At 39.8% G+C, this 18,234-nt stretch overlaps 1 protein-coding gene across 2 annotated transcripts in view; it reads right to left on the bottom strand.

Moving 5' to 3' along the window:
• arfgef1 (ADP-ribosylation factor guanine nucleotide-exchange factor 1 (brefeldin A-inhibited)) overlaps nucleotides 1-18,234 on the bottom strand; it is a 78,105-nt gene that overhangs the window by 49,438 nt on the left and 10,433 nt on the right. For both annotated transcript variants that reach the window (XM_084710379.1, XM_084710380.1), the window contains exon 2: nucleotides 1,156-1,186. In XM_084710379.1, coding sequence (XP_084566505.1) covers nucleotides 1,156-1,186 — 31 coding nt within the window. The remainder of the gene's footprint in view (nucleotides 1-1,155; nucleotides 1,187-18,234) is intronic.

Raw genomic sequence — 18,234 nt, 5'->3', positions numbered from 1 at the left:
CAATTTACAATTTATTTTGAGATAATTTCCTAAAGCACCATTTCTATATATCAATATTTAGGTGCTTTTTTAAAATATCACATTACATAAAGAGCAAATATAGCCCATTGTTGATAAGCATCTGGTCCTTTTATCTACTGCATAAACAGTTTCCTGATTGGATTTCCAGAAAATCATACCAGAATATATATTTCTTGAGTGATATAAAATCACATAAACTGTGATACAGATCACCCAGCACTCCTGCTGAGATTTTGAAGATGTCCTTGTTAAATCTGGCCTCGTATGCAACTGTGCCGCAGAATGAATACACAAAGGGAAACAATTTAAAAAGGACTGCAGGCTCACAAAAGAAGCATATTTGTATTCCTGAGAAGAACTGCGAGACTATTGCATCTATATCACATGAAAAATAAGTGAGAGTTGTAAAGCACCCGAGATGAATCCAAAAGCAGCAGCGTTTGTATGAGGTGGGTGTGGCTGCTGCACAAAAGCTTCTACATCTATCTATCTATCTTTGATCTAGAAGTCCTAACCTTAGGGGAAAAATCTGAATGAAGTTGGTTACAGGTAATGTCGATTTTGGAGAGAATGAGAAGCTGGAGAGAAATACTGGGCAGTGAATATGGAAGACGGAAAAGAGGGGAAATAGCGAGTGATAAAAATGAAACAGCAGGAGGAAAGAAAGGATGAGGAAGAGGAGAGGTGGCACTCATGCTACGTTTCATTCCAAAGACCACGTTACTTGGCAGCCTAGACACGAGCACACCAAACACATGCACGCACACACGCACACACGCGCACACACACACACACACACTCTCAAAAACAAGTTCAGCATTAGGCAGGGGTTCGTGAAGAAAGCCATTAATGAGAAGGCAAGGGGCTGCTGGGAACAGGCCAGCCAGAGAGACGCAAACAAAAACACACTAGAGGCTGCGTGCACACACACACACACACACACACACACACACACACACACACACACACACACACAGTTCTAATCCCCTTTACTAGTCTGAACACAGGAGAAAGCAACAGAGAGGCTTGCAGTTGAACCATGAATTTTACAGTGCCCGAGCACGCAGAAAGAGACACAAAACCCATTAAATGACCCCCAGTGCCTTATTGTTACGCAATTAATCAACTGCTTACCTTAATTTTTCTGATTCCTCTTTGATTTCCTCTGAAACAGAAAAAAAAGAAAGAGAAAAGATGTTAAATTAGTCAAGTATGGGCTTTAGGGATGTAAATTCTGCCATATTTTACTCAGCTAATGATACAACAGGGAGCAGAGCACACATCAGGCCTCGCAGCACCGAGGATGCAACTTATTTATGAAGAACAGTTTTTAGAAAAATGCAAAACTTGTTTGTACCTCAGATTAGATATTTTTCCTCTTAGCAAGCTGAAGTTGTGAGTATGTGTGCATGTGTGTACAGTCAGAGATTCCCTTTTTAATAATCTTCCTTTATTAATCTGTGGTCCCTCACAGTAGTTACTTCTCAACAATGAAGGAAACAAAGGTATGAAACAACTTTATAGCTATTGTATATCCTTCCCAACCATCAGATAATAATCATAATAAGGGAAGAATAATAACATTAAGGGTAACACTGTTACATTTGCTCAAGAATCCTGAATAAATGAAAAAGAAATAGGAAAATAATTAAATAACAACAAAAAAACAACATAACGAAAAACAAGAACATCTAAAAGTGGCAAAAATTAGAGCTTACAAAAAAGTCAAAATTCTCTTCTTCTTCTCCTCTTTTTTCTGAATTCTTAACTCCTTTATGACAGTAAACTTGATATATTTGTTTGCAGACAAAACAAGACATGAGGGCATCGTCTTGGGCTTCTCGAAACACTGATCGACATTCGGTAATTGTTACTACTGACGGAGAGCTAATGTTAGCTTGAGTGGGAGGAAGGATTTTCGGTTTTCTAGCCCCCAAAAGAGGGTGTGTCCTGACATTTTGGTGAAGTATGCATATGTGCTGGTCAAACGTATTCTTGCATGCATTGAAAAATGGTATCCATAGCTTCGCTTATTTCAGATTTATTGCTACAAAACCAGACAGGAGAAGAATTCCCATCAGAGGATTAGACTACAAACTGTGCTGAGCTGATACTTACAATCATATCACTGTACACATCTGACATGTTTTGTACTCAGGATGCAAGAAAAGCACTTAAAACAAAACACACATTAAAAGTATCCAAGCAGACGAATGTGTGCATTGTGTTTTCTGCCTGAATGTCATTGTGTCGTCATGGTGACGGGCTTGTTGACGTCCCACCGCCACAGAGCGCAGAAAGGAGTCTGGTTAATGTATTGCCTCAGCTGCAGCTCAGCCCCAGAAATGTAATCATTATTCAGTGTGCGCCGTGTCCGTGAGCCAGGCGGCCAACATTTGTGTTTATTTCACAGATCTCCAGGCATGAAAGCAGTTGTATGAACTTGCTGAGCACTGGCACAGAAGAGCAGGAAAAAAAAGAGACAGACACACAGAGGGAGGGATGGGAGAGACAGAGAGACAAAAATAGAGCCGGAGCAAGAGAAAGAGAGGCCAATTGGTGCTAGACATTAAAGGGGGCTTTCAATGAGGAAGCTTTTTAAAAACACAGTGGCAATCGGTAAAGTCCTCACAGAATTGCACCAGCCTGCGATGGTTGGGAAAAACCCCAGTAATGCAATGACAGCCCAATTATTTCACTGCTGGAAGGCTAACAGTCCTTTCAAAGAAATCCACTTGGCGAGAATATTTAGCGCGTAACACTCCGTGGAATTAAATTAAGGCTGGTTTCCACCGTGTTTTACTGTACTACCCATGAGGAGGGAAAGTCATGAGTAGAAGAAGCGAAGTCAAGTGTCGCTTTTGATTTGGAAGCGTCTGATGATAATTTATACAGCCGACTAAATGCATGCAGTCATAACGGGCCGACAGGACGTGTGTGTGTCCCTGCGGAGCCAAACCTGACATGAGATCCAAGCACATATCATCATGTCATCGTTTCATGTCATTATTCTCAGACAGACTGAACAGGGTTCGTGCATCCTTGACTCAAGTCTCGTCTGCCTCTCAGTTCTGTGCTCTAGTGTGTGTGTGTGTGTGTGTGTGTGTGTGTGTGTGTGTCAAGCTGAGTGTTATGGTGGCTGTGCTGCATGGGCAACAAATCAGTAAGAGCTGATAGATGAGGTAGGACAGGGAGTTAATTGACTAAATTCAAGCCTTCAATGCCCTGTACACATGGTCTGGGGATGTGATTAATGATTATTTGCATTAATGATTAGTCTGTGGATTATTTCGTCTATTAATCAATTAACTCTTTAGTCTATAAGTCTCCTAGCGCCCAAGGTAACATCCTGAAACTACCTGATTTGTCCCATGAATAATTCAAATAACGCCCGACTGATAATGGATTTTTGGGGCCGGGTTATGTCTGGGTCTGGGTTATGCACTATTTCTTTGAAAAATGTTTTCATAAAGGACAACATGCTGATAACAATACAGATATAGCTGTGATAGGTCAATACTGGGCCAATAACATTGGTCAATTAATATATTGCTCAGGCTCTAATTCAAATATATTAAAATTTGTGTTAAAAGAGATTTAAAAAAAAGAAAAAAGAAGCTTCATCCTTAATTTTCAGAAGCTGTAAACAGCGAATATGTGGTACTTTACTTGATAAATTATTAATCAATTAATAACAGCAACTGCAGCTAAGGATAATTTCAACTATTAATTAATGTTTGAAGATTATTCTCTTCAATAATTTATTAATTGTTTGGCTATAAAAATCTGAAAATCGGGTAAACACATCACAATATCTCAGAGCTGAAGCCAACATCCTCACATCCATTGTTATGTCAAATTTCTTTGACCAACATGTCATGGTAAAAGAAATTGATGGTTATCATACCATATATATTTTCTTCTCAACAGTATTGAATTCTACCACATTAGTGTTATTAAATAAAAATATTTCAAGTTTATATGTAGTTTAAGTTTAATGTTTGTCAGGACATAATATTTTGTGAAATCATATTAAATCACTTGTTCAACCACAAAAATCCTTCAGTTTTTATTCCTTTAAGGGTTGCTGCAATTACAAATAACAATTATTTTGTCATAGCATATAAACTGTGATTTTTCTGAGCCAATTATTATTCATACATATATCAATTTCATACCACGAAAATCTCATACCACTGCAACTCCAGTCCAAAGCCCAACAGTATTAATAGTTTTATCACAGATGACTAAGAAAATCATCAACCATGTCATAAGCTGAAACTTGCTATTTTGGTATTTTTACTTAAAACAGTTAAATCAACTAATTGTTTTAACAAGAATGTGAAAATCTGTGTGTAAAACTGAAGATATTTCTAGTTGCTGAGACTCCAACATAAATGGATGCTTGATCTGAGATGCACTTCAGCTGCCACAATAAGAAAAAGGGGCAGAATTCAGCCTGAGATGAATCTGACTGCTGGCTCAAGCCGACAAACTGATGCAGTCCGAGTGTACGAAGCATCAGATTTTACAGGAACAAACAAAAACAGAGAACTGAGTTCTCTGTTTTTGCTGAGACTGCTGCTGAGAGATACCAGGCACTGCTAATGAATTTGTTACAGTATAATGATGACAGCTCTCCCATACTAGCTTTGGCCTTTTGGTTTTAATTCTCAGGAACATTTTTGGAAAACCTCTCATTATTTTGTGTGTTTTATTCATCTTTGGCATAGGGCTATGGCAGTCATGAAATTTTAGTTGAAAATTAATTGTCTTACAAACAATTGCTATTTGAAATTGTAATGGTCTTTTTCTGTTAATTTAATGCTACTATTACAGTATAAGCCTGATGTATTTCTGTATGTCTTTGGGCTTTGTAAACAAAAACTGCGCAAGGCAGACATGATATAATTATACAAAGCTTACTACTGAAATACACAAAGAAATTACTGGCAAAGATATGCTCCAATTATCAAAATAAATAATATACAATGGGCAAAACAGGGCATGTCCTTGGCATCTACAACAATCTAGAACAAATTTCAAACAAATTGCCAGAAAATCTGCAAAAGAAAATGCTAAGTAATGTGCATCCACTACAATTCTGTGAATATTAAAAGTTAAACAACTTCAAATAAACAGTTGAAGGCACTAATTCTCTACTCAGGTGCCATTAAAGCATAGCAGACGAAGGAAGGAAATGAGATGATTAAAAAAAAAGGCACCAGTGTGGAAAAAGAGATGGAGATCTGAAATTTCTTTTAGCTTCATCCAACCGCTTTTATTCAGGTGATTAAGAAAAATGATTGCGGTCAGCTAAAACAATCACGATCAGGTGATTATGGAATAACTGCAGCAGGCTTGAACATACCATCACAGCTGTCTCACTGCAAGTAAAATCTAATACATGAAGCAATAACTGAATGAGTTTTAGTTCCTTTAAGTAAGAGGTGTTAACTTAAATGGTAAGAGCTGGTAAGTAGCTACTTTTACTGCTTGTTTTTGTCCTGACCACACAAGTGTGACAGCATATTGACCTGAACCAAATGCATTGCTCGAAGTCAGTTGTTTTATCACTACAGCTGCAAAATAACATCTTTATTATCAATAAATCTGTGAATTGTTTCCTTACTTTGTCTTACCAACAGTCCAACACTCTAATAGTATTTAATTTACAAAGATATACAGTAAGGTTGGGTGACTGAACGTATGTATCAGCTACCAACGACTGGCTGACAGAGAGTCCATCGCTGGTCTCTTTTCTGTCATAAAAGAGAGAATCTTGTATTTATCCATTCAATGAGAATGTAAAGTGTAAAAATGTTTCCTTTCTTGACATTTTGTGAGTTTATTTCATTTATTTATTGGACATAACAAAAGTGCAGCGAACTCACCACTCACACACTGTTCACACACATATCTCTCAGCTGAAACTTTAATATATCACTCAACCCTAATATAAAAAGAGACGCTGGAACAAGAAAGTGTTCTGCATTTTTGCTTAAGGAATAACCACAATGATTAATCAATTATCATGACTGTTGCTGAATCATTTTATGTTGATTGACTAATACATTACTTGTGACTATCATGAATACCGTATTATGATACACATAAATATTAATCTGTATTATCCTCTCGCTCTGTGCATTCCTTTCAAACTTTGAGAATCTTGACAGCCAAACTGAGGGGGGGTGTTTCCACCAAAGTGAATAATCAATTCAATCTGATCTTTTATCTCTCTCAGCTACCCTTTCACTTAAGCGAGAGCGCAGCACAAAGCCTAAGATCATAGGGCTGGACCCAAGAGAAAACTAGACCAATATCACACTGCACTGCACGTCACAGTGAAAGAAAAGCTGTCTGTCTGTTCAGTGTCTGTGTAGGTCTGCTGCTCTGTACTCTATAATATAAAAGTTATATCAGGACTCTGGAGGTCTCTTTTCCAGGATGTGTGAAATTACAAACTCGCACTGACCCAGGCTATTCTGCTTTTAATATCAACTTCCATCATTTGATTTCTGTAGCACAGGGTTATCAGATTTATGCAAATACACACACACACATACTGCAGACACACAGCGGGGCGTGCACGCACACACAGGCAGACAGTTTGATGGGAAGAATGGGGATTGTCATATTGACTGTGTAAGTAACCGTCAGATAATTAGCTTTGTGTGTCAGGAGTGTGTTGATGAGGAATTGTCACCTCAGGATTTGAACAGTGAAACCATGGCAACAGTGGGTGGTGTTGCAGTGATGAGAGAGAATAGATATATAAGTGCTGGATACTCCTGGGAATGGGCAGACGCGAGCCGCAAATTAAAGCTATGGAAGCACGAATCCTCTGCCAGCTACCAGTTTCAAAACAAACACACACAGTTATAGAGCCCAGACATATGCTGAGAGGCAGGAACAGACAGCTGAGTGGGACCAAAACACACACGTAAACCTAAACAATTATTTATTCATTTGCATCTGTTTTTTAACCAAATTAACCACAATATAATCATAACAAATGCACCCAGAATACACAAGAGAACAGTAAATACAAATATTTTCATCCTGGATGAGATGTAACCAAATTGGTAATCAAAGTCTGATTAGGTTTCCTAAAATAAACCAAATACTGGCCAAAAAATCCACAAAGCTAAAACTACGTGAAAGTAGGAATTTTTATTTAGTGGACAACTTGAATAATGAACAAAAACAAAGTGGTGAACACAAGAGTATTTTAAAATCTCAACCGAGGCAGGAAAGATCCTGAGATGTCAGTGTTGTGCACGTTGGTGCCCCAGAAAACAGAATGTACTTTCACCATGATTATTGTACACAATTTTCATATTTATGGTTATTTATTTGTTTAACTATTTCCCTTGCATGTGCTACATTGTATTTTAATTGAACCTTATCATGGGTGGGTGGTGGGGGGGGGTCCCTTTGTCAGTCAGTGTGCATTACAGTTACAGGATAAAACATAGCTTAAAGAAATGCACAGGGAGAAGATTTCAATCAGGAATCAATAGTAATCATAATTATATTTTTTATATTAGCTGGTGTACTTATTAAAAAATATCCTCAGGACCACATACACTATGGGTAAACAAGTTTCAGCTCTTTTTATGTGTCATTGTAGACAGCGCAATGAAACAGCATGACAGGCTGTAAACTCTCAAAATAGTCTCTAAATCACCACAAACCACAAAACAAACGGTGATGAAAGGTGATAGAAACGCAGCGCAGTGCAACGCGACGTGCTGTCAGCCCCCTCATGCAGGCGAATCCACTGAGCATGCAGAGCAGGCGACGCTTGCTTGTTGTTTGCACTTGTTTTCGCCAGTGACAGGCTCAGATTGTTATTGTTTAATTGTACTCGCCAAACTCACCGGAATCCTTTTGCATCATCGTCATCTTCATTCAAACTTTACAGACATTAAATAAAACATCTCTGTTCATCTTTCCACTGTCCCAGCCTCACACATTTTGTAGTGCAAGCTAGAGATAAGCTGACTCAAAGTTTTATTCTTAGTGCCAAATGCTTCAAGCTACTACAAGTTTGCAACATCTGGTTAGGGACACTTCCTGGTCAGCTCGTTGTCATAAGCTATTGCAGGTTTCTGCTCATCACTAGACTCCAATCCAGTTGGTAACATTACGATTATATCTATAAATCTCTCACACTACAGGACCATTTCGGGAGATAATCTGTTCAGACCAGTCTTGAATCAGGAACACCTTCGCAATTGTTGAGAGGAGCAAATCAGACCTAAAATCTGACCGTTTATCCTCTAGTGTGGGCCCAGCTTGGACACATTAAACATCTTCAAACACTTCGGTGCTTTAAAAAAAATAGTTGATTGGACACAAGCTTTAAATTTCTTTCGCACAGGCTCTCATCAGCCCTGAAATGGTAGCTTTTTGTCACTTATTTACCCGACCTCACTCTCCCTCTACCTCAACTCTGCAGCAGCCTGACTAAACACAGCTGACCTTGAAGACACCGTGTTCTGTGCGCTGGTTTGTCCCAGGGCTCTGGTATAATCAAAGGAGAAACAGTAACAGTGGTTCAGTGGAGTGGTTAAAACGTCGTCCACACTGCTGTCACACAAGATGACAGTGATGCAGATGAAACCGAATGGCTCACCACTTTTCAATCTAATGAGTCCACATGAAAAAGGCTACCAATCACCCCAGTGAGGGGCTTTTGTCAATCAACTCATTAAAACTTTGAAAATGTGAAACTGAAACTTTAGAAACAAAGCCAAAAATTGATGTCTCCACACATCCTTTATTCTCTCATTGCACCTTAAAAACATATTTTCAAAGAAGTCGACAGAATTTTCTGAAAATACCATAATAAAATAAATGAAATCACTGCACTTGTCTAAACTGACTGAAAGAAACTCTTGAAACAAATTGATTTGCACCAGGGATGCATTGTTCATGAGAATAAATTGCTATAATTTTTTAATCATACTATTCAATAATGAATTACAAGCTTGATTTTGCTCTACCATCAGCATCACTGATGTACTGATGCTTCTGAAGATGAGAATATAACTACTCGCCCTCCGCACACTCCCTTTAAAAGGATAGTCCAGATGTTTTGAAGTGGAGTTGTACGAGATACAGGTGCATAGGTGCAGGAGTGTAGGCAGCTGAGCAATGTACTTCTGTAGACAGGGTCAATAGCAAAATGTATTTTATCCAGTTTAATAAAAGGTTCACCTAAAAAATAAATCATTATCAGTTTAAGTGTACGCTATTTTTACATTTTTTTATACCGCTTTACCTTGTCATCAGACAGCCTTTATAACCCAAATACTGCTCTCTCTCGAAACCAACTAAACTCCAAAGGCAAAAGCAGCAATTTTATATTGCAAAAAACTGGAATTGCTTGACTACCGCTGCCTTGATGGACCTTATTTAAGTGGCTAAAATACATTTTACTGCTGACCCTGTCCATACCAGTACATTGCTCAGCTTCCTGCACCAGTACTCCTGCTGCTTCTCCAAACTGCAGGCATGTCAACCACCATCTGCTGTAGGTAATACACTGACTATGGACAGGTATACAACTTTAAGAAATTCTGAACTATCCTAAAAAAAAACACTGGCTAGGACACTGCTTTTACCAAAACCCACTGGGAAAGTGGTGTACATAAGACTATGTACACTGACCACTGACCAGATACATTAGAGGGAGCCATGCCAGACCTCAACGCAAAGCCTTTCAGAGCTTCATAATGCTTGAGGCAAGCCTGCTTTGCCCTGAATCACCTCAACCATTTTCCCTTATCTTCAAGGTAATTTTTCCTCTTACCCTGACTTTGACCCAGATCCTTACAGTAGATGACAGTAAGACATTAATGTCAGCACATCAAATTCCCCCTTGGAGACAGTCATTTTAGGCCTACATTTAACTAGTCTTACATCATAAAGAGACAAGTGGGTCAGATACACATAGAAATCTCCCATTTCTCTGGCGTGTTATTGCATTGGGCTACTGCTGCCAGTGTCCACAAAGGCCAAATAACCAATCCAGCCCTGACCAAAGTCAGTCCAGATACTGTGTAAGTATGAGCCTTTTACCCTGTTTCAGTTTGTGCAGAATCCTATATACCCTGAGGTTGTCATCTATTCAAGGGCCCCCCTAAAGCTGCCTCTAAGCTGGGGAGAAGGTCAGTCAAAAGCTGGCTAATCATTTCTCCACTCTACTCCGGAGTGACTGCAGTCTCCAAGCCTGGATAAAGGCAAGAGTGGAGAGAGTGAGATTTCTGTGAGCGAGCAAGAGTGCAAAATGGACATGCATGAGAGCAACCAGGGATAGGCAGGCACAGACTTCAGTCAGGTATTCCCCCATTGTCACCAACAGTATTAACAACCTTTGTCCTCTTGACGAGGAAATAAAACACTTCCTGAATTTCACAAAACATTCAGCCCAACAGCCTCGGCAACTGTCTTGACATAATGGCACGCCTAAAAGTTGCTGAGTCAATGCTGCCAACAAATATAATGACATTATGAAACAATAACAGTTTTCACAACAAACTACAGTAAAATCCCTGATGGTTAGGATTACCATTTAAAATTTTAATTATCTTTAAAACAGTGATTGATTGCTGCACCAAGTATCAACCAAGTTAGCAACAGTCTCCCATACAACATTCAGAGTCACTGAAAACACTGACATCACTGAGGGGTTTTCAATATAAAACTTGGTGAAATTATTTCAGTGTGCGTGTGTACTGGGGATGTTAATAATTAATTATTAATTAATTAATCGTTGTTATGAATTTATCCAATTAAATATGTATTAACCGACAATGCACATTTCGTGCACCATTTCTCCAGAGCTCACAATTTTTCTCACGGTTTGGTGGTTCTGTCTTGTTAGTCCAGAAATGGCAGTAAATGCGTCCCATCAGACATCGTTTCGCTTAGCGGCACCATTTTTTGAATAAGAACAGGTGGACAAAAGCAACCACTTTGAGCGAGACCCTTATTGTTTTACTTTCATTATTTTGTGTTTGTTAAATTGTTTTGTGCTTTATGAATTAATGTTTCACGTAACAAATGTGCTTCTAAAGTTGTTCAGTATAACATCAGGACTTTTTGAAGATTTTCAGGTCATTTAAACAATACCATGATAATACTGATAACCATAATCATTTTGATTGCTATAATTGTGACATGAAATTTGAATGGAACCCAACCCTATTCCCCACTGTCACTAACAGTATTGAAAATCTTTGATCTCCTGAAAATATAACACACTTTAATGCTGCTGAGTTAATGCTGCCAGCCTTTATAATGATGCATATCCTCCTTAGAATCACATTCATCATAGGATATCTCCATATCTAGTGAAGACAACTCTGCACAAACAATCCTTTATGTCAGCCTGAGCTTTTGTGGCAGACTTATTAAAGAAAACATGATATCCTCGGTTCTTCAATACAACAAAGTCGGATATACGACACCTGCACACTGAGGCTGTGTGTGAAAAATACATGAGATGATGATGGCATTCAGAGAAAAGCTTCAGCACCTCAGTCTGAAGTCAGCTCACGCAAAACAACCAAATGCCACCTCTGTCAGCACAATGGAAAACAGCTACAATGATGTATCTGAATGGAAAAAAAAATGAGCAGGCATGGTGTACATGTGACTACTACTGTATTGCGCTGTATGGAGACTGTGGTCCATAAGTACAAGTGAGAGCAACTGAAATCCTCTGAGAAGGACAGCTGTTATTGTGCGAGAGAGAAGCACAACAACCTCACAGCTTCAGGTGACAGTGTGTGACTGAGAAGCCAGGATAAACACAGCCTGAACTAGACTGAGAGACAGCAACATCACACTCAGTCGCTGAACTTGACAGTGAGCAGAGACGGGTTTCTGCAGCACTTTATGTAATACATGTTTCAAAAGGGGCTTATCAGTGATCCCTTCAATCACACTTACACTGAGCTACAGCAAAAGCTGATCATGGCTTAGATATCAAGTGCACAATGGTGTAGTCAGCCTCTTAGGATGCAAATGTGCAGCTGTGATAGATAAGGCTGATGAATCAGCAAGAGGAGTATTTGGGAAGCCTGAGCCAAAGGTTAGAGGCAGGATTGTGGCAGGTTTACCAGCTCAAATCCCTGGAATATCTGGAGGAAAATCTGAGCAAAGTGAATGGGAAATGTGCTCCCCTCATGGAGCAACTACTACCAAAATCCCCAGAGCACTGCAGTTTACACTCTAATGCTCCAAATGTGAGTTTATGTATCTGGATGAAAGTAAACAGTGTTGCTAAAAATGTGCATGCATATTCATTAAACCCTCACTGAATAAATAAACATGGTAGAGCAGCTATAACTATACTGTGTTTGTTACAACACATGATGATGCATTTTAGAAAGTACATCCATTAACACACATGTAAACAGAATGACAGTCTGCTTTCTTGATGTATCACATCAAAGTGCGTCTCGAGGCTGCATGACAAAACAACCTGCTCCTCGTCTCCCACTGCAGACTAAAGCTGCGGCTCACAGGCTAACTCAAGTCTACATCGTCCTGGGCGCCACCCTGCCTTAGTGGCGTGACAAAGCATTCCTCAGCCAGCAGTAGCAGCAGAGCACCCTGCTGGGAGTGTCCACCACAGGGAGGACAGCTCGCAAGAACCATTAACACAGGAATCACAGGTCCTATCCCCTCCCGGGGCGTGTTTGGGTTTATGTAATGTGCACTTGTGCAACAGAGAATTAAGCAAATGTAATGCCGTCAGTTGCTGCCTGCAAGTAACTGATGTTAAGTGTAAAGTGAGGCTTTTTACAGAATCAGAAAATACAGAAAATAATGTAAATAAAGAAAATAACGACTGTCATTTCAAGCATTGTGAGGATTCAGTAGCCTATAACCAACAAGCATTAGCCTAAAAGGTGTACAGTAAGATTAGATTGTGAGACATCTAGGGGGTCCATGCCATTAATGACAAGAAAGGAGTGGCAGGCAGACAAGAAAATGTCTGTGAACAAAAACACTTTCACATTCCAGTTAGTTCTAAAACACGCTGTTGTTCTAGCTAACCCACACAGTTACAGTGGACTCTGCAGTAGGTAGGCTTGCCACAGCAGCTGGAGCTACCGATGTTGCACAGTTCAGGCATCACCAACCAAGCGAGTTATCAATATTTTGTCAGAGGACAGACGCTACAATAATAAACTGAAAGTGTCTGCTTCATATAGCAGAATAGAGTAGCATGAGTCACATTACTAACATAATGTTACTTCAAAAATTGAGCAATCACATGAGCCTCAAATGAGGTTGCTTGACAACTAGATATGGTTGTACAGACTGAAATCTGCTGAAACTGCAATATTACGGCATACGGAGGTGTATGGTGATGCTCACCATACACCTCCAATCGGGGCCCGCCCCTTAGTTTGGGAACCACTAAATTAAAACAAATACTTTCATAATTTCGTCATAGTAACTATCCATCATCCATTTTTTCCCCACATAAAATACAGGGTCATAATACAGCTGCATGTTGCCCACGCGGCATAAAGTAGAGCTGCATTATATTTATAAATCAGTCAGATTTTGTTATGCATAACAGCCTGTTTGCCATAAGAAAATGTAGCCTGCATTGAAGCTTTCCTTAATTGGTTTGTAAAAGGCTAATACCTGTGGAGAGTGAAGTGTCAGTGTGAATCTGTTGAGTTTGTCCAGGGTTTAAATTTAGGCATAGAGCATAAACAAATACAGAAGTCCAAAAGCAGTTTTCAACCACCAGCAGCTAATCCGATGTAGAATACATCTGCAGAATGTTGTGCAAATAGAGGCCATTACTTCAACCCAAGGGGGCTCTGCTGGCTGATGCATGCTGTCAATGCGGACATTTAATTGAAAATACGCGGCTGCTGTTTATTTGTTCGTGCTGCCCTGCAGTTCTCTTGCAAAGCTATGCGTCAGGAATAGGTTCTTAGTTTTTAAAAGTGAACACAATGAGATGCTGCACCTGGAATGCAATGTATTCAAATACCATGACCAACTCGTATACCTTATCAGGTAAAAGGTTAGAAAACAAGATTAAATACCTTGGTAACACTTTATAATAAAGTGCTTATAATGAATGTTAGGTATAAATTAACACTATCCTTATAAGGGTCTTATTAGCATTAGTATGACTAATAAAGCTATATAACTGTTAATAATAGCATCATAAACATGTTCGTTGTTAAATTATAAGACTTTATGAGCACTGTAGACCCCTTACGAATGTTAATGAAAACTTTATGAGTTTCTTGTCATTGTTTATAGCCCAGGTCCAGGTTCAAATCTGGCCCAGGCCATCCGGTCAAATGGTTATCAGTCAATAAGTGCATAATAAAGGATAAAGTGATTTGAGCTCCGGTCCCCCATAAAAGCGTTGGTAACTGCTAATAAGTGCATAATAAAGTATGTAGAATTCTTCATAAAGCAACAACAAAAGCTAACAATGACATTATTGTTAAATTAGTTAAGTTGCTTTAAATAAACAGTTGAAAAAATTATAAGGCTTTTAACATTCTTAAGGAGTCCATAAACTGTTAACAAATTTCTTGTTATGCATCTTATAAAGGACCTCTTACTAAAACTGAACACTTAATGAAAGCACCTTAAGATGAAGTGCTACCAATATCTTTTACCAAAACCTAACAACACTGTCTGACAACGTACCCCTGTCCACTTATTGGACTCTCCTGGGCTCGTCTAAACAGTATCATCATTAAGACTTCAACAGTGTGTACAGCAGGGAGAGACGTGCAATGACAGGCATTGGAGGCTGTGCACACCTGGGCAAATATTCTTGCTGACTAAAGCTGTTGGATCAACACTAATTCAATAAGCAGTCATTCTGCCAGCAAGATGTTCACACAGAGAATCACAATAAATACATGCGCACAAATACAGTACACACATAGACACAGTTAATGCGCATGCACAAACACCAAAAACCTCCTGAGAGCTCTAACATTTCATCAATTAAGACACAGCAGAGCCTGCACACGGCTGCCCCACCGGTGGGAGGGACAGAGATAAACAGACAGCTCTCTGGAGATGCTCTGCAGTACGTCACAAGACCGGCAGCAAGAAAACAGCTCACTGGGAGGGGACAGCGGGTTCAGACACAAGAGTGAGGGGAGAAAAGGGAGAAAGCGAGACAAAGCAGGGACAAGGACGAGGCTGGCGTCCAAAATAAATCCGCTATATAAACCTGTCTCTCGCCAGCTTCGTGGTTTGTGTCCAAGTGCTGTATGAGTGTGTGTATCTAGGTGCTCATATTACAAGGCTACTAGAGGGGAACAGTATGCTAGGTCTCATTTTAACACTGTAGTGAGACATGTATTGGTTCCTTCTCTGTGCAGCTCTCAACATTATATGCCAATAACACAGAAGAATTTAAAGAAAGAAAGGGCAGCGCATAGAGAAAGAAAATTGAAAGGATTTCAGTTCTTTATCATTTCCTGTCCTTTGGGTGGGTCACAAATCTGGGTGGCACTTTATTTTAAAGGGTGTGCATAAGACTTACTATCATAACCATGTCATAACACCTGCCATGAAAATGAAGGAGTCTTTATGTATGTTTATGACTGTCGGTATTCAGTGTCATTTGGTCAATCATGTCATTTTTAATGCAAAGTTGACATTGTTAGAGATGTCTTGGTTATGGCTATGAAGGACAGATAGCAGTTAGCTAGTTTAATTGTTGCTAAATTAGGCTTAGGCTGCTGTCATCTGTAGCTGGGGTTAGCAAGTTAACTCAGTCAGAGTCAGCTAATTAGACAGTTAGCTCCACGGCTTACCTAGCTAAGTAGCTAATGTCAGCTACAGGTAACAGTAGACAGTGGTTAGCCTACTTCAGCAACAAGTAAATTAGCTCACTGCTGTCTGCCCAATAGGTAACTCTGTTAGCTAAATCACCTCGGTCCTGTACTCTGTCATTAAAACAGCTATATAACATTCAGAGACATCTTTATAAAAAGTCCAAAATGTACCATGTTACTTGAGGTCATGAATTATAATCGTCTCACGACAACGATCTCTACATGTGCACACACATGCACACACACACACAGACAGAGAAAGGAGAGGTTACGGGTCTTTCCCTGACTCAGTTTCCATCACCTGAGCGAGGAGCTGGACACTGAGAAAGGGCATTCAGCCTCCTGCAGTAGCATTTCCATTTCAAAGAGCTTAGAGCCCATCTGCATCTGGCATGGATCCCATGCTCGGCTCTAACCCCTCCGTACACAGCGATGAGCTAAAATTCAATCGACCGCCCAATTGCTTTCACCTCAGTAAAGCACTGCGGTCACGGCAACTGTGTGTCTCCAGATATGGACTACTGACCATGCAGGACGTTCAAACAGGTAAAGAGACAGAGAGGCGTGTGTGGCAGGATGGGATAAGAAAAATAAACCTAAGTGACCAGGAAAGCTGCCTCAGGACTCATATGGACATAATCTGTGACTTTATGATGGTGCAAGATGTAAATAGTTAAGTTTTATCTCCATTCTGAGAATTAACCCCATTATCCAGGCCGTGAACATTATTACATCTCTGGTGTATTCATTAATCAAGCATTTTGAGAACAGTTTGTAATAAGATAATGTCGATAGGCATAATAATAATAAAGACCACACTGCAGCTAGGCACGGCTAAGACAGGCTAATCTGAGGATGAATCTATGTGTAGGTGTCTACCTCTACCACCTACCAAACACAGATAAACACAGGGCAGCTGCGACCATCTCGGAGAGCCTGAGAAAAATCAGACCCCTGACATTTCTATTGTCTGAGCTGAAAGGAAAGGTTGCACAGCAGTAATTACATTTGGAGGGGAAGAAGGAAACACTGTCAGAGGTTGTCTGGGCTACCTAATCATGTGTGTGCTCATGTGTGCGCACATGCCTGTATGTGTGCGTTAAGTCTGTGTTCGTGTGTGTCCAACCAACCCCCTCACTTGCACTTTCATAAGCCTGTGTCTAATCAATAGTCTCACTCCCAAGGCTGAATCAAGGCTCTCATTTTCCAGCCAAAAAGTCACAAAGCACTCGGCCTCCACAAGGCCTTGATTACTCAGCTGTTGGCTTTGTTATTGAAATGAATTCATCTTCAATAACTCCGCTGCTGATACATGATTTGGCACTTTTCTGCTCCAACACTGTGAATTGCACTTTCTGCTCTCCGAATTGGGGCTATTATTATTGTGCAGGGTTGTGCTGCACAAGCTGAACATTAATAGCAAGTCAATGGAAGATAAATATGTGCACTCTGAACTGCATCCTCTTCACCTCATTCAGCGAAAGTGCCCCTTTCGCATCCAGCCTACCTTCATTTAGGTCCCAGCATGCTCAGCAGCAAGCTATGATGGAGTAAAACGGTACTTTATATGTGAGACTTTCACAGACTTGTGAATACTGTTACATATTTTAAAAGAGAATGACAAAGTTAGAGCCCATTGATACAGGACATTTTCTTTTCTTTTTCCACAAGCCCACATAGCACTGCATATGAAGAACTTCATGATTTAAACCTACCCCTGCCCCTTTACAACATTCAATACTTCTGAGAATCCATCACATTGTTAAATTCAAATTCCATGCAATATCTGGAAGCTAGCTAACTAGGCTAACTAGCTTTCACTAGGAACATAGAACATAGCTAGTTAGTTGCCCTTGCGAATGTGTTCATACTTTGCTTTTCATTCATGTGTGCCACGTGGTGGACATGAACGAAAAGTAACAGTTAGCAGAAAATTTAGCAAAAATGGCTAACTATTGCATTACTTTCCCGGTGTGAGTAAGACATTTAGTACAGAGTCCCAAAACAGCCATGGAAACAGCTTTTTTGCAACCGAGGTGATAACAAAAACTGCCAGGTACCAGCTACAATCCACAGCTTTTCAAAATGGAAAACCAAAAAAGTGTGAGTGGAGTCAAGCGGAGCTAAGCCGAGCTGAAACATAAGGAATGCTCAACCCCCAGATAACTGCTGTATGTCTACTAGAACTACTTTAAGTGCCCTTCCACACAGCTATTGCACCCAGGAAATATACACTGATTTTTTAGCAAATATTCATTTTAATCTGAGTTCAATTTTTGCCTCCATCCTCACAGGCCTTCCCTCTTCCTCCCTCCATACCCCTCAGTAATGGTGATGTATGATGTGCTTG

The sequence above is a fragment of the Lutjanus erythropterus genome, chromosome 21, assembly GCF_056507025.1.
Source record: "Lutjanus erythropterus isolate fLutEry1 chromosome 21, fLutEry1.hap2, whole genome shotgun sequence".
NCBI classification, from domain to species: Eukaryota; Metazoa; Chordata; class Actinopteri; order Lutjaniformes; family Lutjanidae; genus Lutjanus; species Lutjanus erythropterus.
The sequence above is the reverse complement of the archived record's forward strand: the minus strand, read 5'-3'. Positions and strand labels throughout refer to the sequence as shown.